This window comes from Geotrypetes seraphini, chromosome 5, assembly GCF_902459505.1.
Source record: "Geotrypetes seraphini chromosome 5, aGeoSer1.1, whole genome shotgun sequence".
Lineage (NCBI taxonomy): Eukaryota > Metazoa > Chordata > Amphibia > Gymnophiona > Dermophiidae > Geotrypetes > Geotrypetes seraphini.
In genome coordinates, this window is record NC_047088.1 from 176,496,871 (window position 1) to 176,521,099 (window position 24,229).

Here is a 24,229-nt window from a genome sequence, read left to right on the forward strand (position 1 = left end):
TCAGAACAAATGTTAGGAAGTTCTTCTTTACCCAACGTGTGGTGGACACCAGGAATGCGCTTCCAGAAGAAGTAATAGGGCAGAGTACGGTACTGGGGTTTAAGAAAGGATTGGACAATTTCCTGCTGGAAAAGGGGATAGAAGGGTATAGATAGAGGATTATTGCACAGGTCCCTGGACCTGTTGGGCCGCCGCGTGAGCGGGCTGCTGGGCACGATGGACCTCAAGTCTGACCCAGCGGAGGCATTGCATATGTTCTTATGAGTGGCTTATGGGCCTAGGTCCTCCTCTCTATGGTTCACTACCCCCTTTTCACTTTCATCGATCGGAGCGTTTGCCTGCTAGTGCATGTGATTCCGCTTCCAGCGCGTTCATTGAGTTGCTTCACAAGTGTCCTCTGAGGAAGGCATTTAGGTAACACTGAAACTTGGATCCTTGTTGGGACTAAATGTATGAATAAGAACTTTTCATTGGTTGAATTGATGTCCTCCTTGCCTTTTCTTTGGACTCACTACCCCGTCTACCAGGTTACTTAAGACACCTTTGAGATGCTCTACTAGGCTTTACCATCTCAAGTGCTGCTGTTCTAGAGACACAGGTGTGTGCTCTTTCAGATGTTTTTGGGGTAGGAAGGGGTCAGTGAGCATCGAGGGAGTGTGTATGTGTGTGTGTGTGTGGGGTGAGGGGTCATACCTTCATGTATCTTGTGGTCATCTTGACAGTTTGGGTACCTTTGTGGCACTTAGATGCTTCTACAACAGATCTAGCTCTGAATGTCTAAGTTCCATCCAGGACGTCTTGGGAAAGGTTTGATTATCGCTGTAAGACATTCAAGTTAAGCATGCCCAAAGTTTGCCTAGACCAAACCCACAACATGCCTCCCAGCAATCCCCCTGGAACTCTGGACCCAGCAGGGTAAACACCTTGGTAGATGTCCAGAAAAACAGCTTCAGAAATCAATACTTGGACATCCTAATCGCCGGGACATCCAAGTGCCGACTTATGATGATTTTTGGATGTTTTAAATTTTTGATTATGAGCCCCATAAGGGCTTTTGGGGTAGTAGACAGGTGGGTATAATAGGTTTTGGGTGAGTTTTGGAGGGTTATGTACATCTGACACCCTTTATGTGACATTCACAGCAGTGCTATTTAAGGTGCCTCACTGCCCTGTTGGCATGTCTGTGTGGCCAGTCCATTATAATGCTGGCTCCTCTCATGTCCAAATGGTCTGGATTTGGACATTTTGAACTTGGACGTTTATGTGGTTGAAAATGGTGAAAAAAGTTTGGCATCCTAAGGTTGAATGTCTTGACAATCAGGATGTCCAAATAGGTCATTTTCAAAACAAACAATCCCCCCCCCCCAACAACATGGACATCTAGCAGTTCCAAAAATGGACATTTCCCTTCCCCAACTTTTGGATGTCTTGTGGGAAACATCCAAAGTTTAACTTAAGACGCTCTATCGAAAATGCCCCTCCACATGTACTTTTTTGTGGGTACATTTGCACCTTCTTCAACACAACTGCAAAATTGTGTGAGAAGTGATTGTCTGTTCCCATACACTACATAGAGTTTATGGGAATATTGTAATCTAAAGTATGTTGAAATATTGTTTTTAAATAGAAAGAATTAGCAAAATATAATTGCCTTTTCTATATTGTAGCTAAAATTTCCATCAGAAAATGAAGAAATTTTACTGCTTAGATCCATCATTGATGTCAATCTCCCAAAATTCCTTTCTCATGATTTACCACTTTTTGAGGTAAGGCTATTGAAGATGATATTCAAAAGCAGTTATACATTGGGGGTTGATGCCAAACGCATAAGTGCTTTTTTAAATTGGGGCACTATACTTAAAATTCTGGACATGTATGTAATAATGGGGTCATTCTTTGAAGAAAGTGCTAACATTTACATGCCAAATATGTGTTTAAATGACTAGAATATTAGAATATGTTGCAAAAATCTGGTTATGCACTTCTCTGTTATTGTGCACATATCTTTGATAACATGTAATTTGCAGATGGGCATTCACAGGGCAGAATATGGGTGGAGTGTAAGTGGGGGTACAAGCTTAGGTATATAACATATAGAATTCTGTAAATTACATGCCTATCTCTAGTATATATGTACAAGCATTTCTAGCAGTGTATGGTTGACATAAGTGTTTATGCCTATGCGCATACATACATTTATATTCAGTTACACTAGTATTCTGTAAAGAAAAGTAGTTGCCAGTTTTCCTCAATAGAATAGGTGTCAGAGTATTTACCTCATCGGCCCATAGTAAAAAGCTCTTCCGCAGTTTAGCAAAAGGAGCTGTAAGTTAGGTCCTGATCTAGGTGCCTACTGGTATGCACCGTTTTTAAAATCAGGGTCTATGTGCTTACCAGCAATTAAAATCCACAGCCGCAGGTGCATTCAGGCACCATGCACTAATTTCACACTCATGGCAAGCCAACCATGTGCTAAAAACACTTGTATTTTTTAGTTCTGGGAGTGTATTTGGGAGTGGAGAGTAGACATGCCCTGCACTAATAGGTTAGTGCAGGGGTAGGGAACTCCGGTCCTCGAGAGCCGTATTCCAGTCGGGTTTTCAGGATTTCTCCAATGAATATGCATTGAAAGCAGTGCATGCAAATAGATCTCATGCATATTCATTGAGGAAATCCTGAAAACCCGACTGGAATATGGCTCTCGAGGACCGGAGTTCCCTACCCCTGGGTTAGTGTATGGACATTAGCCCAAGCTGACCGATTAGCACAGGAGCCCTTACTGCTTCCAAAATAAGTGGCGGTTAAGGGCTCATGCGCTAATGGTACTAATTTTGAAATTAGCACATGGCCATTAATGGAAACAATCAAATTAAGGTCATTTTATAGCTGTGCTAAAAAATGGCCTCAGTGTGTAGGAAATCTATTTACTAAAAATAGTGCAGCCCATTTTTTGTGTAGCTTTGTAAAAAGGCCTATTGAAGAATATTGATATCATGGGTATGCCCAGCTGCTATTAATAATTAAAACAGGAAAATAAAAGCATGCAAGGTGACACAAGGAGATTAACTTTGAAATTATTTGGCGTAAATGAATGTGGAGCTGTCTGTAAAAGGTTATTTTAAATCGGCTATGATAGAATCAAACTAAATGAAAATATTAAAGTTTATAGTCCAGAGTTAGAAAGGAGAAAAGACAGGCTGACCAAGGTAAAAGCTTATGTTAAGAACTGACAGAGATTATTAAGATCCCATTGTAAGGTAGGCAGATCTACGGAAATGGAACGGGCTGGGTATAGGGTTTCCCCCAGAAAAACAGGAATCAGGCCTTTTCAGAGAGGCCTTTACAGAAACCTCAAAAAGGAAATCTGTTCCTTATAAATTAAAACACACAAAGCTGATTGGAAAAGTTCATACAGAAGTTAAAAGGATATCACATTTAAGGAAGATTATGTACAGGCTATAAGGATAGAAAAAGGGAAATACTGCCACTTGCTGGGTTTAAAAATTGGGCTTAGCATTAGCAAATTTAGGATTTGACATAAGGTATTCCTGAGAAGGAAGTCATGTGATCAACTGTGTCATTGTATTGTAAAGTATGATAATTATTACAAATGGTGTCACATCTGTTTGACTTTGATTTTTTCCTTTGGAGACCACAGAAAATTTGATTGATGTGTATTGGCTCTCCCCAGACATGGAAAGCTTTAATAAACACATATTTGCTTAATACACGGCTTTTTCTCATGTCTGTTCTTTGTATTCACAAGAACGGAGTCTCTAGCCTAGTCATGTGGGAGAGAGAATCCATTCTGGCAATTCTTTTGGTCCCGCTGTTCAAGTCTCCCAGCCTGGCTTGAATAGGCCCCATAATAGTATATTTTTTAAAAAATTGGTTGAAGAAAATTTAATTTTAATACTTTAAATTTGACTGGACATTCGAAGTATATGCCTAGCTATAGTGCAAAAAGCACATAAGTCTTGAACCTGTGGGTAGTGCATTTTCACCCGTGAGGTATGCAGAAGGCATCATCTACATTTTCAACTCTGCCTCCTTGCATCACTGGGCACTGCCCTCTCTCCTGTTCTCTGTAATTGGTCCTCAATGGTGGAACTCCCTGCCACAACACATTAAAAACGAAAAAGATATCCTTTCTTTTAAAAAATCCTTAAAAACGCACCTTTTTAAAGATGCTTTTAACATTTAAAATTCTTCTGACTTTTACGATACTTTTAATCTTTTAACTACCCTGCTTCCTTTTGTTTTTCCCTTATTTGTTTTTCTTAATATAACAGATGTAACTTTTTACCCCCCTTCCCTTCCAACTAAAGTCTGCCCTGTCTTAATTTTAATGTTATGAATTGTATATTTTTATAATCTTACTCTATTTTATAATTATGTACATCGCTTTGTAATCAGATTTAGCGATTCATCAAATACCAATAAACCTTGAACCTTGAACCTTGAGAAGGTGTCTTTTCATCTACTCTGCTTAAATTTATTATTTTCAGATATTATCCAACCAATGTTCCCTCTAAGGACGTAGTTCATGTGAACAAAATTTTTTTGTGCAAGCAAAGGACTAACCTTTTACAAAACTGCAGAAGCAATTTTTATCCCAGGACAATCAGGCAGCATATTCTCACATGTGTGGTGACGTCATCCATGGATCTCCGGTATGGACACTTTAAAAGTGCATCGCCACTTTAAGATTTTTAGAAAGTTTGCGACTGCCTGCACTGCGCATGTGCAAGTGTCTTCCCGCTCAACATAGGCTCGTAGTACACCAGTTCTTAGTTTTCCGCGGAGCTAAGAAGTCGCGTTTTTGAACATTCTTCAATTTTTGCCTTTGCCTTCCTGCTCACGCATATTTTTTAGTAGTGTATTATATACATGTTTTATTTGAGTTTAAAAAATAATAAAACTAATTTTTTTCCTCACTGTTCTCCCCTCGTGGCTTCGCCCATTGAGGCCTTTTTCTTTTCCACTGTCATTGAGTTCAATTTGGCTGAGGTGGTTTTAAAAAGAGTTGCAGGTGCCAATGGCAAATTTCCATCACTGATCCACATAGTTGGTGATTACAGTGCCTTGGTCGAATCCTGCACATGGTGTTCTACCCTACAAGAATGTACAATTAAGAGTCAAAAGCTCCAAGAAAAGTTGTATGGCATTGGTATGGACACCAAGATGACATTGCAGTCTTCATCGAAAAAATTGGTTACCATTGCATTGAGTCCCTTGATGCCAACCAAGTGACGATTGCTCTTATGTATGGCCTCTCCTATATCAAGGTGTGCATCCTCTTCATAGTCATACTTTCAGAGGCCAGATAGGGCACCCATGGTACCGGCAGAATGCCAAACAGTATTGGTGTCCTCCTACCGCAAGAAGCTCGAAGCACTTTTCCAAGTTAGTGACATGTTCAAACTTTTTGCACCGACACTAGCTCCGTTGGTACCGGCCAATCCTGAGCATATGGCCACCAGGTCCTGCTGTACCGATACTGGATCACTAGTACCAAGCCGATGTTCCACATATAAAATCAGCGTATCTCATCGACATTCTTCTTCACGGTGTTGATGCAGTTCTTCAAGACATCAGCATTCTTCATCCTCTCGACGATCCAAGTCCACTCAGCATTGTTCATCAACAGCTACTTCGAAGCGTAAACATCGCTCTCCTTCCTGCTCTTCTAAGTGTAAAAGGAAATCACATCATACATAGTCATTTCATCAGATCAACACTGATTTCGAGGCCATCATCGATCCTGACACACTCCTTCACCAAAAGACTTTTATGACTCTGACTTACAGTCTGACTCAGCGGATGATGTCCCTGAGTCTACTACAGAGGCTTATGACACTACTTCTGAGAAGTCTCCTCATAAGTCTCAACAAAGAGCTAAGTCTCCTACTGAAAGACTGTCTTTCATAAAATTAATCCGGCAATTGGGCAAAGAACTTCCAGTCAAGTTAGAAGCCAATTCTGCTTATAGTTCTGAATATTTAGAGGCTTTGGACTATGATGAGTCTCCTAAAGAATGAACTTATTCATCTACCATTACATGGTATTCTCAAGGAGACTCTTCATAAGAACTGGGAGACCCCCTTTACTATTACTGTGGCTTCCAGAAATTTGGACTTTATACAAAATCATTTCTTCTCCTGGTTTTGACAAACCTCAGCTTAAGCATCAGTCCCTGGTTGTAGAGTCGAATTTGAAAAAATCTGCTTCATCTACAGTTTATACTTCAGTGCCCCTGGGATGGGAGGGGCACACTATGGACAGGTTTGGCCGTCGCCAAAAAAGAGGACACCTGGCCCTGCCCTGTTCTGCCCCAGCCCCAGCCCCACCCTGTTACACCTTCAGCTCCTCCCCATTCCTCCTCCAGCTACACCCCCACTCAAAACTCCCCAAGCTCAGGGATTCTGCGCACGCATGGATGTTGACATGATGATGTCTGTGCATGCATGGAGGCCCTCCAGACGCGGCCTCAGGCTTGGGGACTTCCAAAACCTGGAGAAACTGCCGGGTTTTGGAAATCCCTCGAGGCACCTGGACAGTCCTCTAAAAAGAGGACATGTCTGGGTCTTCCCTGAAGTCTGGTAACCCTACCCCTTCTTATCCAAGCTACTTGAATGTACTGTTTATTGCCGTTGCCTTGACTTTCTGTCATCTGTAGTTGTTCTTGACCCACTCCAATCAAGCTTTCAACCCCTGCACTCTACAGAAACGGCCATTGTTAAAGTCTCCAATGATCTGTTTCTAGCCAAATCCAAAGGCCTCTATTCTATCCTCATCCTTTTTGATCTGTCTTCTGCTTTTGACACTGTTGACCACTACCTTCTCGCTGTCTTCACTTGGATTTTAGGGTTCTGTTATTGCTTGGTTCTCTTTTTATATCTCAAATCGCACCTGTAGTGTATGCAGTGGTAGATACTTCTCCACTACTATCCCAGTGTCAGTCACAGTACCCCAATGCTGTGTCCTGGGTCCTCTTCTTTTCTCCATCTATACTCATTTTCTTGGTGCTCATGGTTTTCACTATCACCTCTATATTGACAACACCCAGATCTACCTCTCTAAACCAGAAGTGTCTTCAGGAATCCAGGTCCGAGTCTCAGCCTGCCTGTCCAACATTACTGCCTGGATGTCCCACTTCCACTTAAAAATGAACATTGGCAAGACTGAGCTATTTCTCCTTCCACTTAAACCTACCTCTCCTCTCCCCCACTCTCTAACTCAGTCTCATTTCCCTTCTCTTGTCAGCTCACAATCTCAGGGTCATCTTTGACTTCTCTCTTTCTTTTCTCTGCACAAATCCAACAGACTGCCAAAACCTGTAGTTTTTTTTTCTATAATATCACCAAAATTTGACTTTTCCTTCCTGAGCACACTTTAAAAACCCTTATCCACATCCTTATCACCTCTCATCTAGACTATTGCAACTTGCTTCTCACAGGTCTTTCACATAACCATCTTTCTCCACTTCAATCCGTTCAAAATTCTGCTGCATGACATATTTTGCCAGAGTTGCTATGCTCACATCACCTGTCTCCTCAAGTCACTTCAGTGGCTCCCTATCCATTTCTGCATACAGTTCAAACTCCTCTTATTGACTTACAAATACATTCACTCTGCAGCTCCTCAAAATCTCTCCTCTTTTACCTCTCCCTATACTCCTCCCTAGGAACTCCATTCATTGGGCAAGTTTCTTTTATCTATACCCTTCTCTTCTACTGCCAACTTCAGACTATGTTCCTTCTTTCTTGCTTCACTGTATGCCTGGAACAGACTGCCTGAGTCATTACGTCAATCTCTGTACCTAGCAGTATTACAATTCAGGCTAAGGCCCTGATTCTGTAAAGTGCTTCCGATTGTAGGCAGCTGTAGGCGTCCTACAGCTGTCTAATCAGCCAATCGGGAGACACTTTTTCTAAAAAAAAAATGCTCTCCAGGCAGGCCGCCTATATTGAAGGCGCCTCCAGGGAGCCTAGAGAGGCCCACAAGCCCGCCTAAGCTTGCCTAAGGCTAGGTGGTAGCCTTAAGCGAACCTAAGTGGCCCTACGCGTCTCCCTAGCAGAACGGGAGATACTTACAATGTAGGCTAGCAAAATGCTGGCCTACATGGTAAGTAGACGCAGTCGCTGTACCTAATCGCGGTAAGGATCGCACTGCCGTGATTAGTATAGTGGCTGCAGCTATGGCCACATGTCTCCCCTCCCCCCAGCAATCGCGGCAGGAGGGTGCCCATCCCCTCCTGCTGACCCCCCCCCCCCCCAATGGCCCTCCTGACAATTGCGGGTGTAGGCCTGATTCTGTATAGGATGCCCGGGACCGGTGTCCTATAGAGAATCTGGGCCTAAAAGTCCACATTTTCAATGTTGCTTTTAACTCCTAACCCCTACTTGCTTGTAAAGTACCCATGCCTAAGAAGCTCCCTAATCTCCTACTTGTCCTATTTGTCTGTTTGTCTATTTGATTTGTAGATTTCTTGACTATTTTAATTTACAGCGCTGTGTACGTCTAGTAGCTCTATAGAAATTACAAGTATTAGTACTTCTCCACTCTAAGGATTTTCACTTGTACCATCATGCTCCATTCCACCCCATCCTAACCCCACCTTATCTTAGCCTCCCCGAACAGTTGAGTCAAAGATTGCTTATGCTTATAATTAAGCTTTTGAACTAACTATAATAGCAAGTGGTAAAAACAGTTAATGTTGCTGGGTTTTAAAATGTTTGGATAAATTCCTGGAGAAAAAGTCCATAAACTGTTATTAAGGCTGACCTGGGGAAAGCCACATGTCCCCAGGATTAAATAGCGTGGATTCTTGCTACTTTTTGGGACTCTGCCAGGCACTTGTAACTTGAACTGATCACAGTTGGAAATAAGATTCTTGGCCAGATGGCTCCTTGCTCTGGCACAGTCAGGCAGTTCTTTTGTTTTTCTGTACCTGTATGTAATATGTAAGCTATTTTGATTGTTCTACAGAAAGGCAGCATATCAAGAATCACATAGAAACAAACATAAAGGTATTCTGTGAAAGAATACATATTAACTTGCCCTATAGGGGAGGTTGAATAATCATGAGTTACATTTTTTTAGTGTGCTATTGTTTTAAGTACACACTAACACCCATTAACATAATATTGTTTTTATAGGTCTCATTTTAGGCAAGTAGACCTGTTTACAAACTTGCATTAATGATATTAGCATGTGCTAACATGGTAGCTCACATTAGTAAATTTGTGGAGGGGCATAATCAAAAAAACACGTCTGAGTCCGTTTTGGGCCTAAGTCGCTAGTCGCCTAATGTCGGCAGTGTCTAAAGTTCATTTTCGAAAAATACATCCAAATTTTTTTTTTTTTTTAAATTGTCTACTTGTACTACCAGCTGTTTGATCATCCAGACTGCTAAGTAGTCTATCGTTATACCCCATTCTCGTTCAAAAAATCATCCATCTCAAAAAACGCCTAGAACAAGACCTTTTGGACATGGGTGGGGGTCAGACATGGCACCAGAGTAGTGAGGCATCTTACAGGGTACTGCTGTGAACTTTCCAAAAAGGGTGCCACATAAACATCTCACCACAACTCCCTTATAGATCATGGTGAGCCCCCCAAAACACCCCCAAAATCTACTAGATCCACCTGTCTACCACCCCAATAGCCCTTATGGCTGCAGGTGCCACCTATATGGCAGTACAATAGGGTTGGGGGGATGTGTGCTAATATTTCACCATGAATGCAGTGGTTAGAGTGGCTTATGGGCCTGGGTCCTCCTCTCTATGGTTCACTAGTCCACCCCCCAGACTACTAAAGCCACCTCTGTGCAGCTCTACAAGACTTTCCTATTCCAGGTGCTGGTGTTCTGGATGCAGATATGTATTTTTTATTCCGATTTTTATGGCTGTGTGTGGGGGGTGTGTGTGTGTATCAGTGATCACTGGGGGGAGTGTATGGGGGTCTGCAATTTTTCCCTGCAGTGGTTATCTGGTCACTTTGATTACCTTTTTGCCACTTAGACCTGTTTTTAGATGGCCTAAGTCACAGCGTATAAGCTCTGTCTAGGCAGTCTGGTTAAACTTTCGGTTATACAGTAAAACCTTGGATTGCAAGTAACTTGGTTTGCAAGTGTTTTGCAAGACAAGCAAAACATTTGATTAAATTTTAACTTGATATACAAGCAATGTCTTACAATACAAGTACATACAGTATACACAAATCATAACTGAGCTGATGGTTCTTCTTTCTCTGATACTGCAAAAGTGTAGTGACTGTTCTAAACAAGCAAAGTCTTGCAATATGAGTACATACAATATACATGCGTCACATCATCACAACTGAGCCCATGGTTCTTCCCTCTCGCTGTGGGAATGTAGTGACTGTTCTAAATGAGCAAGATCTTGCAATACAAGTACGTATAATATTTTGTATTAAAGTTTTTGGGTTGTAGAACGAATCGTCTGAGTTTCCATTATTTCCTATGGTGAAATTTGCTTTGATATATGAGTGCTTTGGATTACAAGCATGCTTCTGGAACTAATTATGCTTGCACACCAAGGTTTTACTGTACTTGCAATACGACTAAGTCTAAATCAGCTCACGTCCCGCCCTCGCCACTCCTCCTGAAACACCCCTTTCAGCTCTGGGCATACAGCAGCACTGAAAAGGCCTAAGCTGTTTTTATTTTTTTAAATTCTTTATTCCTTTTTAATCATTCAACAAGTGAACAAGAAAAACCATACATAGTCTCAGAAACAACACTTGATAAATCCATCAAGACAATAACAATTGTATATATATATATATAAACCCATAACCCACCCTCCCTCCCAACACTATTTTTCTTTATTCATTTTAACCTTTCATCAAGTGTACAAGAATCATAAGAAACAACACTTAGTTAAACACTTGAAAAACTTATCATTATACTCTATTAACATAAAAGAAATCCTTACCATACCCTCCTAAGCTGTTTTTAGATGCGTCTAAAACCCATTTCGATAATTGGCACTTGGACGACTTGTTTTTTAGATCGTCCAAGTACCAGTTTAGGCTGGTTTTTAGACATATTTGGTTTTTGATTATGAGCCGAAAAGTGTTTTTGGGGGTAAACATGTTTACTTAAAAATCTCTAATGCTTGCCTACTAATTGTGAACTACTTTGATGGATATTATGATAAGGCAGTATATAAAATTTAATAAACATAAACATGATTAGTATCAACCATCCTTTGCTTCTTATACATTGTTATGTGTGGCCTATTTGACAAATGTATTGAAATTTTCTTTACCAGCTTTTTTTACTGTTATGCAGAATGTTTAAATATACTCAGCTTTGAGAGTATTTTTGTAGCAGTATAATAAATGTAATTTAATATTTTTCCAGGGTATTACTTCAGATTTGTTTCCTGGAATAAAGCTACCCAAACCAGATTATACTATTTTCATGGAGGCAATCAAAGAGAACTGTGATCGAATGAATTTGCAAATGTCAGAATTCTTTACTGAGAAAATTTTACAGATCTATGAAATGATGATTGTACGTCATGGTTTTATGATTGTTGGAGAACCTTTTGGTGGAAAGACATCAGCATATCGAGTTTTGGCAGCATCTTTATGTGACATTTGTGAAAAGGTATAATTTTCAAAATTTTACTAAGAATACAAAACTTTACTAAACATTTTCAGTAAAAGCATCTACTAGAAATATTACCATATATATTTGAATATAAGCTGATTTTTGAACCAAAAAAATGCCCCAAAAATGGGGGTCTCGGCTTATATTCATGCCATCGCCTACCCACCCTCCTCCCGGACCTAATACAGGTCTCCACAGGGCCTGCTGCAAGACCCAGTGGTCCAGCGGTGAGAAATCCTCCCATCCCAGCCGAATCCAAAATGCTCCACCTCCCCTGTGCACCCCCTGACTCCTTGGCGGCCTCGCAATGGATGGGATAGGAGGAATCCCTTCTGCTTTCTGTGCCTGTCGAAATTGACAACCACGCCTCCCTCTCAACTCCCCCATGTACCTTTTGGGTCCCTGGTAACCAGCTGTTGCATGGACCAGGAGTGATCTTCCTGCCCTCTTGCTCCATTCGAGGTTGCTGGCTGATTGGCTGCTGTGAGTTCTCGCAAGTTGAGAACTTGCAGCAGCCAATCAGCCAGCAGCCTTGAATGGAGCAGGAGGCATGAGAACTCACAGCAGCCAATTAGCCAACAGCCTTGAACAGAGTAGGAGGGCAAGAAGATCGCTCCTACTCCATGCAATGGGTGGCTACCAGAGACCCAAAAGGTACGTGGGGGAGGTGGGAGGGAGGTGTGGTTGTCAATTTTGGCAGGCACAGGAAGCAAAAGGAATTACTCCTGTCCTCTCACCGCGAGGCTGCTGAGGAGTCGGGGGGTGCATGGGGGTGTGGGATTGATTCGGCTGGGATGGGAGACAGGGGATCCCTCATACCCCGGCTCACCAGTGGACCACCGGGTCCTGCAGCAGGTCCGATGGAGGCATGTAAGGCATCGGGAGGGAGAGACATGGGTACAGGGCAGTTAGGGAGGGAGGGGGACAGGGTGTAGAGCCTACAGGGTGTGAGGGGGGCTAGGTGCAGAGCTAGGCAGGGAGGGAAGGGGGCTGGTTGCAGAGCCCAACAGGGAGGGGGGCTGGGTACAGATCCTGGCAGGGCACTTGAATATTAAGCCCCCATCTTATATTCGAGTCAACAATTTGTCTTCTTTTTTGGAGGAAAAATGGAAGGATTGACTTATATTTGAGTATATACGGTAATATTATTGTTGGGTACATTGTCTCTTTAGTATGTACAGCTAACATCATAAGGATTGATTGATTCCATAGACTGATGTGTTTTGAAACTGCTTTCACTGTTAGGTCACCATTTCACATTCTCTCCACTTCCTTAAAAGTCTATCATGACAACTTGACATTACAGTTATTTGCAGCTTCAGCAGAAAGGCTTGACAGACAAAGAAACTGAAACATAGTTCCTACAGAGTACTTTGAGGTAGCCAGGGACAATATCAGCAAAATCCAGACTGAGGGGAGGGATAAATAGGGTATAAATATTCAACACAATCTTTTTCATTTGTACTCCAAAACAATAATAAAATTGTTTGCATTTCTATAACATAGGCCATATTATTCAGCAATAACATAGTCTATACATTTTGTAAGAAAAATTAGACTATAAGTTACAGCATCAGTTCTCTGATAATAAGACTAGAATTCTGCATTGACATATTGAGGGTAATAGTCAACAATGTGGCAACCACATAAATATATGCAGATAATTATTAACAGTACCGTATATTTTCATGCCTGGGTTTTTGAAGGAAGGGAAGGGGAAGAAGTATGCAGGAGGGGAAGAAGTATGCTTCAACATATATCCTGACAGCACTTTGTGCTACTGAGCTGCTGGTAGCGCTACTACAATAACCACCTGTTCTTGAGATGTTAGTAATTACAGCTGTGCTAGTGGCAGTCATGACAGCTAGTGCATAGTACCGCCTAGAGAATGACAGGAAGATGGGAACATTTGGTTAAAAAACATTTGGTTAAAAAAAAAATTAGTACTTTTACTGCAGATGTGGGAGTAAAACTTTGTACTGCCCCATGGAAGGGTAAAAAGCTTAGCTCCCATGGCAAAAAAAAAAAAAAAATTTTTTTAAGTGATTTATCATTCCCAGGTCTGGCATCTGGTCTTCCTTTTTCTCTCCACCCCACCGCAGTATCTCTACCTTAATGGCACTCTAATAGGATCCCCTTAGGCCTGCTTCCAGGTCTTCCCTCTATTGGTCTCCTCTTCTGATGCAACTTCCTGTTTCTGGCCATGGCACACATAGCCTTAGCAAATGGGAAAGACATAGGACCCCGGAAGTTATTCTTTAAAGACAACAGTAGGTCATTCCTGATGTCATTTGGCAGACTAAACCATGGAAACCTAATTTGTTTATGGAAATTAGCCCGGTTTCAACTAAATTTAGATCATATCTTAGGCCCTTCAAATCTATTTTATCATCTGTTACAAGAGAAAACAAAATGTATGACAGAGGTGTTGCCTGTTCAAGCCAAGTTTATGTTTAAATTATTATGTATGATTTTTAAAATGATACAATATTATACTCTAGCTTATGGATGGTAGAGTTTCAATATTGTATTAGTTTATTGCATTTTTGTGAACTTACCAAGTTATGAGAACAAAACATATATATATAAAAAAGGACAATTTATTTTTATTTCAGGCAGCTATTAAATGAAGTTGTTTCCCTGAGGTAATTGGAAGAGTACAGAAATATGTGGTATTTTTCCAGCTGGGAATTTTTTTTGTTTCAAAACTATTTTAAGTAATAATTGGCCTTAGGTTATCTATGAGTACAGTAGTTGTGTATGTTATTGCACGTTACTGCTATAGATTGATTATAAAATTGGATTATTGTTGCAAGAAAATTTTATTGAGGGTAATAGTTATAGATTTGTTCTATGTTTTGTGATTGTTTATTTTAAATTCCTATGTAATGCTTCTATTTTTTTTGTAATCCACTATGAATATGAAACAAGCAGAATAAAAATTTAATATTCGATTATATTAAATTAATTAAAAAACATACCTCTACAGTTTTAAAATTGAAATCAATCAGAGAAATACAGATTAAAACATGATAGATATGCTACATATATTTGTTTTTATATTAAGGGTCTGCTTGAAGAAAACAAGGTTCAGATTACTGTACTAAATCCGAAATCTATAACCATGGGACAGCTATATGGACAGTTTGATCAAGTGTCACATGAGTGGTCAGATGGTATCTTAGCAGTCAGTTTCAGAGCATTTGCTTCTTCTACGGTAAGTATTCTGAAATACATCACATGAAATAGAAAAATCAGATCTAGTTCATTAAGATGCTTATTTTTTTAAAATGTTCATCTTTTAGATGTGCAAAAGTGTATAAATCCCAATTTTACAAAGCTGAGCCATACACATCTAAAATTGAAAAACATGTATATAGCATGGGGGAATAATCTAAGTGTGTTCTGGGTATGATTAGGGTAGGCCAAAAATAAACATCTGTGACATCTAGATATCAGAAAGGTCCTAATGTTTTGCAGTACTGGAGGTATTAAAAGAATTTGCCTCCTTGTTCCCCCAGTGGTTGCTATCACTCTTGAATGCAAAACTAGCAAGGGATGTGGAACTCTGTGACAACTTATGCACTTTATCCCCCAAATTGTATATACAACTACTCCTATCCATTCAGTCATGTCCAACCCTTGGATATTCTGTAGGCCAGTCCTCGCCATGCTTTCCTGTTTCCACGACTTCTTTCAATTGCTTGATGTTCATTCTTGATAATGTAGGAGAGTCTGAGTATATGTTGTATTGTTATTATTTATTTTGTATGTTGTTTTGCAAACTGCCTAGACTTTAGGCTGTATATTGTCGTCCGCACCCTTAGGGCAAGGGGCCCCAGGAGGCAGGGACGATAATTATGCCTTTGTGACCTAAGGTAGGATACACAAGGAATGTCAGGATATACACTTAGTGGTTCAGGATTTTCACCAACACAAAAACCAGAGGAGTCAAGGCGAAAATCCGGACTGGATTTATTCAATTCCACCATAGGAAGGGGCCAATACCCTTGGTCCCGAATCCTTCAAATAAATCAAGGAGCTTTTCCAAACAAGAAAGAAAACAGCATAATGTTCTTAGTCACATATTGCCAAAATCATAAATCCAAACAGCTCCAAAAGAAAGGCAAAGGAAAGACTCTGTACTCTGGAGTCCTAACTTTAAAGTACTTGGCTGCACTACGCAGGAAAATACAAACAGTCTTCTTGGTTTTTTCAGAACACAAAATTTGTCCAAAAAAAGGAGCAGTGTCCCAGCACTGCTCTATGTCAGCCGGTAGTAAGGCTGGCCAGGTGGTGTGCTCCACGTGCTGATATATGCCACATTAAAGAGCCCTCAATCCCACCTCAAACGTGGGGCAAAATTCCCCACCACACTGGCAAAACAAACAATCAAAAAGCCAGAAAGTTCCAAAACAATTCAGTATCCCAAAGTTCATTGAAATAGCTGTACCTCTGAGTCAGGTAGGCAGGGAACTGCTTTGGAAACAGTTATGTCCATAGGTTGTCCTTCCAGGACTGGTTCCACTCCCAATTCCATAGCTTGGGGATCCTCAGAGCAACTGGGAGACAGCACCGCCTCGGCTTCTCCAAGCTCCATGCCTTCAGGCCATTCAGGGTCCTGCAGAGCTCCTGGTCCTGAGCTAGCCAGGGGGAACTGTTCATGGGACTGGTTTCTCCCTCTCCAACCCTCCCTCTCCCTAATTACCTGTTCAGACTTTAGGTTCAGGAGTTTACAGCCCCGCCCAACCTCCCCAGCTGGAACACATTTCCGGTTGGAAGCCTTGGGCAGGAAAGGGGGAGGGGAAGCCTGGAATTCTACTCCTCTGCTCCCTCTGCTGGAATTGGAAAAAATGTCAGGGAAAGAATCACCCTGGGGTTTAAACTGTTGAGACAGAGGGTCAGATGTTCTAGCCATTGGCTTAGGGCTAGGATCAACCCTAGCTGGCATAGCCTGCATATCACAATATACATTTTTTAAAATAAATAAATAATCCAACCAACGGCCTTTGGTCTCCCCTGCTTCCTTTTACCATTGACAATTCTGAGTAGCACCTCCTTTTCTAGTGAATTCACCCTCATCACATGTCCAAAATAGGCTAGTTTCTGTCTGGTAATCTTACTTTCCATGGACAACTTTGGGTTTATATGATCAAGAACATCTTTGTTGGTGATCCTAGCTGTCCATGGGATTTGTAGAAGTCTTCTCCAACACCACAGCTTGAAGGTGTCAATTTTTCTTCTTCTTTCGTGAGTGTCGATGTCTCGCACCCATATGTCATGATTGGGAACACAATGGCAGTGATCAGTCTTCACAAATGAGGACACTTCAATAATGCCATACACAGGGAAGGTATTCAACGGGGGCACAGAGGAAAGCCTAACAACAGTGAATGTGACGTTGGACATGATTTACTTTCAGATTGCCAAACTAAAAAGCGACAAATCCCCTGGACCAGATGGAATTCACCTGAGAGTATTAAAGGAACTTAAGGAGGAAATTGGCGAACTATTACAAACCGTAGCTAACATGTCAATTAGAACAGGGCAAATACCAGAAGACTGGAGGATAGCAAATGTTATCCCAATTTTCAAAAAAGGCTCAAGAGGGGATCCAGGAAACTACCGACCTGTGAGCCTCACATCGGTTCCAGGGAAGATAATTGAAACAATAATTAAAGAGAACATTGTATAACACTTGGAGGACCACAATCTAATAAGGGCTAGTCAACACGGCTACAGGAAAGGGAAATCATGTTTGACAAATTTACTACAATTCTTTGAGAAAGTAAACAAACAGATAGATAATGGAGAACCAGTGGATATAATTTACTTGGACTTTCAGAAAGCGTTTGACAAAGTCCCTCATGCAAGGCTTATGAAGAAATTAATAAGCCATGGAATAGGAGGAGAAGTACACAGATGGATCGGCAAATGGCTTGAAAACAGAAGGCAAAGGGTTAGCATAAATGGGAAGTTCTCGGACTGGGAGTAAGTGACTAGCGGCGTGCCCCAGGGCTCGGTTCTTGGGCCTATCTTGTTCAATATTTTTATAAACGACCTGGAAGAGGAAATAACATGCAATATAATAAAGTTTGCAGATGATACAAAACTATGTCGGGCGGTTGGCTCTCTAAGGGACTGCGAGGACCTTCAGAAAGATCTGAACCAGCTGGAAACGTGGGCAATAAAGTGGCAAATGAACTTTAACATAAACAAATGCAAGGTGATGCATTTAGGAAAGAAAAACAAGGAACATGAGTACAGGATGTTGGGGGTGAAATTAGCAAAATGCGAACAGGAAAGGGACTTGGGGGTTCTGATTGACAGTACCCTAAAACCATTGGCACAATGTGCGGCGGCGGCGAAGAAAGCGAGCAGGATGTTGGGCATAATTAAGAAGGGGATTATGAGTAGATCGGAAGATGTCATAATGCCACTTTATAGAACAATGGTCAGACCGCACTTGGAGTACTGTGTCCAACACTGGTCTCCATACCTTAAAAAGGATATAACTCTGCTGGAGAAAGTGCAGAGGCGAGCCACGAAACTTATCAAAGGAATGGAACATTTGACCTACCAAGATCGACTCAGGAGGCTGGGACTGTTTACCCTTGAGAAGAGAAGACTGAGAGGGGATTTGATAAAGACTTTTAAAATATTAAAAGGATTTGATAAAATAGACCAAGAGGCAGCATTGCTGAAATATTCAGAGATGACACGGACAAGAGGTCATAGCCTGAAACTGAGTTGCAGCAGGTTTAGGACAAACGTCGGGAAATTCTGTTTCACACAGCACGTGGTGGGTGCTTGGAATGCGCTCCCGGAGGAAGTTGTGGAGGAGACTACTGTACTGGGATTCAAGAGAAAGTTGGACACACACCTTCTTGCATATCAGATTGAGGGATACTGTAAATCCGGGTCTCCAAAAAGGAGTACCTAAATGGGCCTCTGCGTGTGCGGATCATCGGACAAGATGGACCTCAGTCTGATCCGGTGAGGGCGTTTCTTATGTTCATATGTTCTTATGTCTTTGATAGTGACTGAGACGTCCTTGCATTTCCATATTTGGTCCATGCCCACTATGGCTGCATGCTCTAGTACTAATTGATGCTTGATCTCTGCTGTCGAACTGCCACTTTGATCAATGACGGACCCAAGGAAAATGAAGCTGTCAAACACTTCTATTTCTTCATTATTGATTTTTATGTGGACTTTCTTGTTGGCGGTAGTCATGATTTTGGTCTTCTTGATGTTCAGGTAAAATCCCATCTTCTCCCTGTCTTCTTTCAGCTTCAGGATCAACTTCTTCAGGTCCTTACCAGCAGGGTATTATCATCTGTGTATCTCAGGTTGCTGATGGTTCTTCTGCCTATTTTCACCCCAACGCTCAAATCATCTAAGTCCAGCTTCCTCATGATTACTTCTGCATAGAGGTTGAAAAGAAAAGGAGACAAGATGCATCCTTGTCTTGTACCCTTTTTGATCTTGAACTATTCAGTATCTCCATACCTGGTTCACACTGTAGCTTTTTGATTTTAGTAGAGCAATCTGATTAACCTGATCAGGTACACTGGCGCTCCTACCTCACTCAGTGCTTTCCAAAGAGTGTCATGCTCTACATAGTCAAAAGCCTTGGTATAGTACAGGTAAAGCTTCTTCTGGTACTCCCTCACCTTTTCTATGATTCACCTCAAGTTTGCATCAGGAAGTTCTCGATCAAGGATTTTGTCCAAGTGCCTATGGATGATCTTTAGAAGTGCATTGCTGGCATTGGGGTTCAGGGCAATTGTTCTATAGTTAGTACAGTCCCTTTCATCAGCAGTAGGATAAAAACTGATTTTTTCCAGGCCTTTGGCCATGTGCAGGTTCTCCAGATCTTCTGGCATAGTGATGTCAGTGTGCTCTTGGACTGGTTTGAGCAGCTCTGCAGGGATTCCATCAATGCCAGGTGCTCTGTAGTTTGGCAGCTGCCTCAGTGCCCAATCCACTTCACTTTCCAATAGGTCTGGTTTTGCTTACTCTTGACCCCCAAGCTCTTCAGGGTAGTCAGTGCTGATGCTGATGCATAATTCCTGTATGCATTCTTTATAGCTCTGCTTAATGTCCTGATGGTCATTAATTTCATTCCCATCACAGTCTTTGATAGTTGATTGCCATGCTGAGAAAGGCTTTTTCATTTGTTTCACCATGGCGAATAATTCCCTGGTGTGGCCCTTCTTATAGGCTTCTTCATTGTTCATGCATTGAGCATTCAGGAGATTATTCTTGTCTTTCCTGACTGCTCTTTGGAAATCAGCATTGAGTCGCCTCACCTCATTCAACCTTAGCCTTTGCCTCTCTCCTCTTATTAGTGATTTGGAGGGTAGTTGCAGTTAACCAGTTTCTACCACATACTGGCTTCTTGTATGGCATATGCTTTTGAGCAGTTTCCGTGACGATTCCTTTGATCTCTGCCCACAATTCGTCTGGGACCCCTCCTTCCTGCCTGAACAGGTTGAACCTGTTACTCACTTTAATTGCATTTTGCACAGGGATCTCATTGACATCAACCTTCCTCTGCATATCTGGATGCTTGATCTTGCATAGTCTGACCCTGACTTTGGCTACAAAGAGTTGGTGATCAGATCCAGTCTGTGCCTGGTAGTTTTTGCAGAGAAAATTGATCCCTTCCATTTTTGCTGGTAGATGATGTAGTCAATTTGGTTGTGATACTGCCCATTTGGTGATTTCCAGATGTAGAGGTGTTGCTTTGGATAGGTAATTCTAAGCTTGTTCTCTTGGCAGAACTATACAAGGTGGTCACCAGCTTCATTCTTCTCCCCTAGGCCATGCCTGCTGACCACTCCTGCATCCTCTCTTTCTCTAGCTTTGGCATTGAAGTCACCTATAATGTAGTTGATGTTGTTTCTTGGGGTTCTATCAAGTGCATTTTGGACCTTGGCATAGAAGTCCTCAATGTCCTGCTCTGATGTGTCTGCTGTTGGAGCATAGACTTGGATGATGGTCACATTCAGTGGTTTCCCTCTGATGTGGACGAACATGACCCTATCATTGATGTACTGGGGGCTCTGAACGCTCCTTGCAATCCTTTTCTTAGCCATGATAGTAATTACCTTTCTCCTTTCTGTCTCATTGCTTAAGTAATAAATGATGTAGTTGTCTGAGCTGAAGTTCCCAGATCCAGTACAGTGCAGTTCACTGACTCCCACTAGGTCTACGCTCGTTCTTTCCATTTCCTTCTTTATAATGTCCAGCTTTCCAATGCTCATCCCTCTTATGTTCCATATTCCAATGGTATATTGTTCTGTGCAGCTCAGATGGCCCTTTTCATCATGGACTACATCAGCAATTGGGCCCCCTTACGGATTTCCCCCTCTCGCATCATACTTCTCCTAATTACTTCGGGTCCACCTTTGTTTTTCCCTACTCACTTGAATGATGCTGTCCAGCCTGGGGGGCCCACTGTCAAGCACTATATTTGAAGCATATTGATTCTGATCCATAGAGTTTCATGGTGAAGGTTTTATGGAGTAGATCACCAGGTCTTTTCTCAACCTATAGCACTTAGCCACACGACCACTGCAGTTGGTATATCATGTGTTGCCACCCTCCCGGCACTTTGAGCCAGCTATGGGAAGAGAGAGAGATTGTATATATGGTACCCAAATTTACAAGCCCAAATTTTATAAGACAGATGTTAGGTGTCTTGCCTTACAAAATAGCATGCAACTAGATGCATGCACAGATTCTAATAAGTGCCAATTAACATTAATAATAGATTGTTGGTACCCAATATTGATGATTAAGAACTTTAGCCAATTAATTTGTGTGTACATTTGAGCAGCGTGCCCAAATTTGGGCTTCTAAATATGGGTACCATATATATAATCTGGTACCCAGATTTACAGATTGTATATACGTATGGTACCAAAATTTAGAAGCCCAAATTTGGGCACGCTGCTCAAATGTGCACTCAAATTAATTGGCTAACAAGTTTTTAACCATCAACAATTGGGCTCAACAATCAATTATTAATGTTAACTGGCACTCATTAGAATCTGTGCATGCATCTGGTTGTGTGCTATTTTATTAGGCAGGCCACCTAACTCCCATAGCACATATCTCAAAAGGAAGCATGGGCATACCAGGGGCATTCTAAAAAGTTGCATTCATAGTTAAAGAATACCAGCTAAGTATGCTGAACTTGGGCACCAGCATTTACACCAGGTTTCAGCAGGCGTAAGTCTGGTGCTTAGAGTTAAGGCACCAGACTTACGCCTGTTGGTTAGCACAGGAATCGGTGCTAACCATGATTCTATAAAGGGCATGTGCTCGTTATAGAATTGCGCTTAAAGCTGATTTTTTTCTGGTGCTGAATTTTGAGTACCATTTATAGAACTCCCTCCTATGTTTTAAAATTGGCTAACATAAATGTTTCCTTTCCACTACATAAACGAGTATGTTGACAATTCAGAATATTAATGTTTATGTACTGTTGTTGTTTTAGATGCTTTTGATTTTAAAATGAATATTCCTGCCACACACAGCTGGCGTAAAAATATCTATTTCTCCTTTCATAGTTTTCAGTATCACTTCTATGCTGATGACTCCCAGATTTATCTCTTCACACCTCGACAGGAATCCAGACCTGAGTCTCAGCCTGCCTGTCTGACATTGCCGCCTAGATGATTCACCGCCTTCTAAAACTGAATGTGGCAAAACCGAGCTCCTCATCTTTCTACCTAAACCCAATTCACCTTCCCCCATTCTCTATTTCTGTGGACAACACATTCCTCCTCCCTGTCTTGTCAGCTCGCAACCTCAGGATCATTTTTGATTTCTCTCTCTCTTTCTCTGCTCAGATCCAACAAACTGCCAAAGCCTGTCATTTCTCCCTCTATAATATTACCAAAATTCAACAACTCCTTTCTGAACACACTACCAAAACCCTTATCCACATTTTCATCACCTCTCTCTTAAACTATTGCAACTTGATTCTCTCAGGTCTTTTGCTCAACAGTCTCTCTCCCCATCAATCTATTCAAAATTCTTCTGCACAACTTATATTCCATGAAAGCCGCCATACTCACATTATTCCTCTTCTCAAGTCCATTGGCTCACAATCCATTTCCAAATACCGTTCAAACTGCTCTTACTGACCTACAAATGTGTTTGCTCTGCAGCTCCTCAATATCTCTCCTCAGTTATCTTCCCCTATGCTTCACCCCCTCATGAATTCCATTCATCAGGTAAGTCCCTCCTATCCATTCCCTTTTCCTCTACTGCCTAATCCAGACAATGTCCCTTCTGTCTTGCTGCACCATATGCCTGGAACAGATTGCCTTAGTCATTACGTCAGGCTCCATCTCTAGCAGTATTCAAATCCAAGTTAAAAGCCCACTTTTTTGAGGCTGCTTTGAACTCCTAACTCGCACTCATGGTAAGATACCTATATCCATCCTTCCATTCTTTCTACAAGAATCTCCCTAACTTCTATATGTCCTGTCTGTCTGTCCAAATTAGATGGTAAGCTCTTCTGAACAGGGACTGTCTATTACATTTTAAATGTACAGCTTCACGTATTCCTTTCAGTACTATAGAAATGATAAATAGGAGTAGTAGTAGTATGTGCTATTACCGTTAATATATGCAACATAAAGAATGATTCGGGGAAAATATTTGTCCCCATCACCGCCCCGTTCCCACAACCACTGTCCCCGCCCCGTCTCCGCTACCACTATTACCGCCCGGTCCCCATGACTACTATCCCCGCAGCATCCATACAAGCCTCAGTACTGCAATATTTAGCTTATTCATTCCTTATAAATCAAAGTTCTGGCTGCTGAACTAGAGAAAGAGATGTTCAGCTGGCAGGGCTTTGTTTATAAATTATTATAAACACAACTAATATACTACTTTATCCTAAAGCATAAAAAGAAAAGAAATAAATAGAATTTTTTTTCTACCTGTGTTATCTGGTTTCTGCTTTCCTCGTCTTCTCATTCAATTCCTTTCATCCACTGTCTGTCTTCTCTCTGCGTTTTCCATTTGCTCCAGTCTGTTACTGTGCCTCTCCCTTCACCCTCCCCCAATTGGTCTGGCACCCATCTTCTTCCTTCCTCTCCCCCCATAGTCTGGTATCTCTGTCTTCTTCCCTTCCAGTGTCTTCTCCCCACTCTGTCTTCCCCATTTCCCTTCAGCGTCTTCTGCCCACTCTGTCTTCCCCATTTCCCTTCAGCGTTTTCTCTCCCCTTTCCCTTCAGCATCTTCTCCCCACTATCTGTTCCCCATTTCCTTTCAGCATCTGTTCCTCTCCACCCCCCTTCAGCTTCTGTTCCTTTCCTCCACCACCCTTCCCTCTTGCCACCTCACCGCCCTTCGGCACCCCTCGTGCGGCCCCCCTTCCTCCTTCCTACCTATCCAAATCTATCTATCTATCTCCCTCCATCCCCCTTACCTTCACAATGCATTTTGAGTAACTTCAAAGCCGTCGGAGCCTGCAAGCAGTAGCGTGCGTATGTGGGCAGAAGCTTCTCTTCTGACGCAACCGGAAGTTGCGTCAGAATAGAAGCTTCTGCCCAC

At 41.7% G+C, this 24,229-nt stretch overlaps 1 protein-coding gene across 1 annotated transcript in view; it reads left to right on the plus strand.

Annotated features, from left to right (window-relative positions):
* The window catches only part of DNAH7 (dynein axonemal heavy chain 7), a 707,015-nt gene that overhangs the window by 320,272 nt on the left and 362,514 nt on the right, over positions 1 to 24,229 (plus strand). Inside the window, exons 25-27 of the mRNA XM_033944671.1 lie at positions 1,668 to 1,766; positions 11,393 to 11,641; positions 14,712 to 14,861. Of these exons, the coding sequence (XP_033800562.1) occupies positions 1,668 to 1,766; positions 11,393 to 11,641; positions 14,712 to 14,861 (498 nt within the window). The remainder of the gene's footprint in view (positions 1 to 1,667; positions 1,767 to 11,392; positions 11,642 to 14,711; positions 14,862 to 24,229) is intronic.